The sequence below is a fragment of the Gossypium hirsutum genome, chromosome A02, assembly GCF_007990345.1.
Source record: "Gossypium hirsutum isolate 1008001.06 chromosome A02, Gossypium_hirsutum_v2.1, whole genome shotgun sequence".
NCBI classification, from domain to species: domain Eukaryota; kingdom Viridiplantae; phylum Streptophyta; class Magnoliopsida; order Malvales; family Malvaceae; genus Gossypium; species Gossypium hirsutum.
The window spans coordinates 31536833-31543691 of NC_053425.1; the positions used below are offsets into that span (position 1 = coordinate 31536833).

General features: G+C 34.5%; 1 protein-coding gene across 1 annotated transcript; it reads right to left on the reverse strand.

The window, feature by feature from the left end:
* Window positions 1-1663: 1663 nt before the first annotated feature.
* Window positions 1664-6045, reverse strand: LOC107952050 (serine/threonine-protein kinase BSK1). The gene is made up of 9 exons (XM_016887287.2): window positions 5235-6045; window positions 4999-5134; window positions 4543-4676; window positions 4354-4459; window positions 3556-3641; window positions 3003-3191; window positions 2670-2834; window positions 2473-2586; window positions 1664-2168 (listed from the first exon to the last, which is right to left on the reverse strand). Exons 1-9 carry the CDS (start codon window positions 5613-5615, stop codon window positions 1914-1916), a joined length of 1566 nt encoding a protein of 521 aa, XP_016742776.1. The 5' UTR covers window positions 5616-6045; the 3' UTR covers window positions 1664-1913.
* Between the last annotated feature and the right edge of the window lie 814 nt (window positions 6046-6859).

The window sequence follows — 6859 nt, forward strand, 5'->3', positions numbered from 1 at the left end:
AATACTTGTAAAATTTTATGATACTTCATATTTTTATTGATACCAAATATCGATACCTTGAAAATTATATCGATACTTATTAACATTTAACGATACCAAAAATTTATATTGATACCAATTTTGCATTTTGTTTTTCATGATCTATTAAAAAATGTCAAAAAGTATCAATACCCATAAAATTATATCGATACCTTTTACCAAGTATCAATAAATCATTTTTGGTATCATTGGAAACTAATTTTAACGGTCACTGAACAAGACATTAAATGTCTCTAGTATCGATACTCGGACAAAAAATATCGATACTTTTTATTATAGGTGAATTTAATGGTCTAGTATTTCCATCCCAACAGCTTTATTATTCTCCCAACAAGTACAACGGTTGGAAATGAAGCAGAATGTATAAATACCAGCTTCTGATGGTCCTACAACAACTAGAGATATAATTAAGCTTAAAGATCAATCAATTCAACCTTAGTGCTCAATTCTTTCATATTTTTCTTATACACACTTGTGAGCTTCTATTGTTATTCTTTAGCTCAAGTGTATTCTTGTTTATTTGTGCTTTATTAGCAAACATTCTGATCTTATTAGGACTATTTCTTAGTTTGCTCCTTTGTAATTCTTTGATAGGGTTTGTCTTAAGATTTGGGTAGAAATATTAAGAGAGTTGTAAGGTTAAATATTGTCTTCAAATGTTGAACAAATTAGTGAATTTCAAAAAATCCTTAGTTGTGGAAAGATAAGGTAGTGGAGTGAGCAATTGGGGCTGAACCACTCTAAATCTTTGCGTTCATTGTTTCATACTTCTTTGCTTTCACCAAATCTTTTAAAGGCCAACTCAAACCCCCTCTTAGCAATTTTGGTTTGATCAATCGAGCTAACAACCACCGTGGCCCCTTGAGACTAAGTGAACTAAGACTTCTTCTTAAATGAGTTCAGAAAGAAATATGTGAGCTGATTTTATCTTTATAAGAAAAAGAGAGTTTATCCAACTTAAACAAAGTAATATGTCAATGGTGGAAATGAAAGAAAATTTGTATGGTTGAGCAAGCATGCTAGGGAATTTGTGGCCATCGAAGAAGACATTTATTTGCTTGTCGGGGCTTTAGAGTTGAGAGAATTTACTGCTTTGACTAAGAGGGCTCAAAATATGAAAGATATAAAGGTCAATAAGTAAAATGCCAATTTAAAAAAGTAAAGACCGAGTCAAGAGAAGTTCTACTAGCTCTATGAAACCACAGTCAGCCAAAAAGGCCAAAGGTTTGAAAGGTCACTCCTCCGTCCCTTCATGACTCCATAGGAGAGGATACAATGTAGCACACTAAACATTTTATAAAAATACAAGTACCATAATAAAACAAATATTAGTAGTTTAAGTGTCACATTAGACATTTTTAAAGTACAAGTATCACATGAAATATTTTATTAAAATACAAATACCAAATCTGACATTATCCATATAACCATATGGTCTATAGATTTTCAACATCCCAATTGGAAAATCAAACTTTTTGCTAAAAATATATATATTTTTTAAATATCCTAATTGATCTTCCATATGTACACTTAAATTTTGAAACATATCCTTGAGACATAATAGTTGGCTCCGGAAACAAAACTCAGCAATATTTCTTCTACAAAGACAAAGAAAAAACTATAATAAACGAAATCAATTATTTCATTAAAATCAAAGAACAGGAAAAGGTGAGCAATGCAAAACAAATGCCTTCCTCCCTCCACATTACATCATCCCATAAATTGCTTGGCACAAAACCACAATTTCAATTTCCATTATACATTAATCTCAGCAGGCTTGCTTACAACCACAAGGACAGCCACAAATTGCTCTTTAGCCCCCCACCCATACAAAAAATAAGAACGTTACAGAACCACAAACTTGAACCAACGTCTCAAGATCCTCTGCCACCCCGTTGCCTTTTTTCTTCTAGTGCCGCAGCTTCATTCAACATGTCAGCTGCATCCTTCTGCATTTCTAGCTTGGCCAAGGCTACAGCCTGCATGTAAAATGCGGTTGACCAGTCGGGGTACACACATTGTGCTTGCATTGCATCTCGGAGGGCAGCATCTGGTTGATCGCACAGAAGATAACAAAGACTTCTTCGTGCATAAACAGTTGGAGAAACCATGGTTCCAACGTCTATGAACTGAAAAGAAAACGGGATCAAATTAACCATTAATGCAGAAAAATGCTATCTATTTTCCTTTAGCCAATTATCTATGTAACTTCCAAATTGTGCTCCAATGCATAAACCATAACCAATAAGATCTCAAATTCCCCCCCCCCCCTCTCATTTTTCTATAGAGCCAAAAGCCCATAGATTCAAACTGATACATTACAAGCACAATGAAGTAAAGTAATTGGGGCAACAGGCTCTGTGCCTTTTCAGACCACACAAATTCTGTGAATGAATGTAATCTGTCCATCCCAGAAAGAAATGGAATGTATACCTGAGAATAACAATCTATAGCAGTTTTAAACTCTTTGTCACGAAATGCTACATCTCCCCGCTTTCTTGCCTCCAGCATATCTCGCATTTGTTGAGTCCACTCTTGAAAGGAGAGCTGAACCAGTCCATATCCAAACGAATTTAACACCACATAATAGGTAGGCATCCACAAATCTACAGTTCTATGATATTACTTACCTCATTTGTTCCTTCATCATCTTTGTAATGTGTCATTACCAAAATTTGATGGATAGCTGTGAGATCCATCCGTGAACAGGCATCACCCATTGGAGACAACGGCTGCTGTGGAGTAGGAGGCCCCTCCTCATGCTTGGGAATTCCCAACATCACATAAGATGGAACCTGCAAATGAATACCAAGTCCTCACCTCAGAGTCTGATAAAATACAAATTCTAATATTTCATAAGAACAAAACTGCAAAACGCAAACAATATTTCCATGAATGCACATCCAAAAAGTAAACTTGAGGAAATTTAGAGGGAGAGCAAAGGTGGAAGAAAGATGGCTCACATCAGGTTTATTTTGCAATGGGGCAAGTGTAGTCACAAGATCTTTGGTATTTGGCCTCTCCCTTGGTTCATATTGCAAACATTGTGAGGCAAGATCAAAGACCACAGTTGCCTCTTCAGATGAAAAGTGTCCCTCTAGATGTGAATCCATTAAGAGAAGAATGTTTTTGCCTCTTATCATATCCAGAGCCTGCATACAAATAAAGAATTTTTATTTTTGGAAAATAATACCCCCAAAATTAATAACTTTTGTGAATGCCAAGAAGGAGGCAGAATAAAAGACAGGAAAATTCAAGTGGCAACAGAATCATATTTTCATCCCTTATTCTCATTAAGAATCATCAAGTATAAATCAGGTGGAGTCATCATATCCACGAACTGAAAATTATACCAAACATGTATAGTTATAATATCGACCATCTGTGAGAAATAAAAAAATCCTTGGTATCCATACATCCAACACGTTTAAACAAGAAATAGTGCAATCACTTCATTATGAAAATAGATTACAGCTTTCCAATCAGCAAAAGAGTAGAAAATGTATATATACTTACATGACTTGGAGGAATGTGTTTTCCACTGAGAAGATCCAAAAGGACAGTTCCAAAGCTGAATATAACACTTTCAGGAGTAACCCTTCCTAGAACACAGATATTAATAAGCTCAATCATTCTAGCTAAGAACAATTCTGAAACAAATAACCGATGGTTAACATCATCAGTCCTAGAAACTTCAAAGCTCTAAATAATCAGTTTTCATGATAGACTTGGTTCACTAGTATATTCTCAAATTATGCAGTTGCACAACACAGCTTGGAATCCTTAGAAGCTTAAGGCATTGCGATCATCTATAAATATCAGAAATGGACAAAGCTATCAAACATACTATCAATCCCAAGGAAAAGCTAAAGACTTCAGCAAAAGAAAAAGAAGATTCATTGATGGTCTGAAATATCCAACATTACAACCGACCCCCCCCCCCCCAAACCATCCCTTTTGTTTCCCCATATTTGGTAAAATTGAATATATGCCAGTAATTCTCACACAATCTATGAAGAGCAAGTTTAAGAATGTCAAATTCATTTATAAAAGACGCATGATCATAGTTTGGAAAGGATCACATAGTGGAGGTGTTCGCAAAAAGTCCATATTTGTAGATTTGCATAAAATTAAGGCTCCTCCCCTCTAACTTAGGAGAAAATATGAATGATAATTCAGATCTAAACATTTGAAAACAATTGACCAAATGAATAAGTTTTGGATTTACACATACATACAATGGAAAGCAAGATTGTCTTCTTTCTCTTAAGTGAGGGAGAAGTTGAATAATAAGAAGAATTAAAAAGCTGATACCATTTCTTAAATACTCAGGAGGCGTGTATGCAAGATTTGTACTATAACTTTTTCCATCCCTGCTGTTCTTCATCAAACCAAAACATGAAAGTCGAGGATCGCCATTCTGCAAAAACCATTAAAAAGGTTATTAATAAGCTCGACAAAACAAATACAAAGAGCTAAAAAAAGAGAGTTTTGTTGCAATACCTCATCAAAGAGAACCCTATATGCATTCAAATCATGGTACAATGGACGACCTTCGCTGCTACAATAATCTAATGCTTCAGCTATGTATAAAGCAACTCTCAACCGCATAGCCCACTCAATAGTCTGGTTCTCCCCTGTCAAGCAAATAAAGAACAGAAATTATTTTCAAGCCAAAAACTGAAACATTAAAAGGAAGACAATATGGCAACACAATATGATTTTACATTTTCACTTATGTTACTTGAAAAGCATGACTTAAGGTGATAACTTAAAGATATTATCATGCAGGATCTAACTGGTTCAGAGACATTAGCTGGAAACAAGAATTTAACAGAAGACATCAATAAACACCCAACAAGTTAGGTCAGAGGAAATAATAATTGCACTCAAATTTAATTATATTTAGTTTACTTTTGTTCAGGAAAAAAAAAGTGATAGTAAAAATTGGAACCATACAGTGAAATAAATGCTTTGCAAGGGTATCATTCGGCATGTATTCAGCAACAAGCAATCTCTCGTCGCCATCGCAGCAATACCCAATCAAATTAGCCACTCTCTTATGTCTAAGGTTTCCAACACCGCGAGCTTCATCCTTTAATGATAAACAGAAAAAGAGATAAAAAAAACAAAAGAAAATCAGAAGAAGGGAAACCCTAAAAATGGAAATGGTTCAACAAAAAAAGAAAGCATACGGCGAATTGTTTAGGATCGGGCCAGGCTAATCTAGTGAATTTCTTGATGGCGATCCAACGTCGATTATTGTCGTTTTGGAGGCGGCCTTTATAGACCACGTTGGGGGCCTTTTCACCGCATTCAGAGACGATGAAATCGGAACTGAAGTTGTTGGTGGCAGCCTTGAGCTCAGCAAGGGAGAACTCGGAGAAATCAGGGAAGCCCGCAGCCCCACCGACAAGGGAATCTTTTCCAGCATTGGAAAGTGAGGAAGGGCCATTATTGGTCTGAGTGACACAATTGGTGTTGGTGTTGGTATTGTTGTTGTAGAGGTGGTGGTGGTGATTGGTTTTGTGCAGTGAATCGGGTCTTCTCAGAAAGGTGGATTCGCAGCAGCCCATAACTCGGGGTGAGTTGACTCAGACGACTAATTTATAAATTATAACCATAGAGATTCCTCTTCCTCTTTGATTTATTTAATCTCTTTTTTTTTTTTAAAAGTTATATAGTTTGGAGTTTATTCAATTAATGGCAGAGGGAAGGAATGGAGAAGCTATTTGGGTTTGGGAAGTTTCGAAGGAAAGAAGGAAGAAAGGAAAGGTGAGGACGACGTCGTGTGGGCTACTGTGTGTGAGAGAGAGAGAGAGAGTTTTACACCATAGGAGTGTGAAAGAAAGAGAGACAGGTTTCTCTTTCTTTCTTTCTTTCGTTGTTTCTCTCTCTTTTTCCGTCGGCCTCTTTCAGCCCTTTCTGCACTGACAAAACCTTCTGTCCCTTTCTCGACGTTGCTTTCTATGTTTCTTATATTTTTTTTTTCTCGCCTTAATAACAATTGTATGCTACAATAATATACTATTAGTCTATAGCTATTATACTATTGAATTGTCCTTTTTCCGTCCTTGATTTGATTTGATTCAAGGGTCTTTTTGTCTTCATCTCTGCTTCTATTTCTGCTTCACTCTTAAGTCTATATTTAATCATATTTATTTTTAGATGACTTCTTTAGAATTGCATTTTATTTTTATTCTAAATTACCTCATATAAATTTTTTATAAATAATTTTTAAAAATAAATTTTTATAATTTTTTTTATAATTATTTAAGTTTCCACTCCAAAATAAATCTAGATAATTGTTTGTCTAGGTTCATCTTACCTTAAACAACCATTTGTTAAGGTTCATTTTTAACATTATTTTTAATAATTTTTAATAATTTTAACAATTTCTTATCATTTTAAATACTTTCCTATAATTTTCTAAATTTTTTATAATTTTTAATAATAATTTGAAAAACCATGTCGATATCATGATTATAAAAAACTTTTTTTTTAGATTTTTAAATTTGTTTAAATATTGTCACAATAGCATAAGATACACGTGGCACTTCATGTGCCATTTTCTAGTTGCTCAGCTAGTCATATCAATGCTTGACAGTAGAAATTGGTGAAATTTTAATAGAATGACTAGTTTTCTTTTTTTATCTAACGTACGAGAACTAATTTGTTCATTTTTAATAGAGAGGGAAAATGCAATCTAATTCCTACTATAGGGGCTTCCATGATACTTTTACTACATTGGGTTTTATGCTTTTTCTTTCAAATAAAAGTTAATTTTACCTTGGATATTATTTTCGACGTCATCTTTTAA

What these genes read in the sequence shown, in the direction of transcription:
- LOC107952050 (XM_016887287.2), bottom strand. Translation starts at nt 5,615, where the DNA reads ATGGGCTGCTGCGAATCCACCTTTCTGAGAAGACCCGATTCACTGCAC. An exon ending in CCGATCCTAAACAATTCGCC is followed by an intron (nt 5,135 to 5,234) that starts GTATGCTTTCTT and finishes TTATCATTAAAG; the next exon opens with GATGAAGCTCGCGGTGTTGG. An exon ending in ATAGGGTTCTCTTTGATGAG is followed by an intron (nt 4,460 to 4,542) that starts GTATTGCAACAA and finishes TGGTTTTTGCAG; the next exon opens with AATGGCGATCCTCGACTTTC.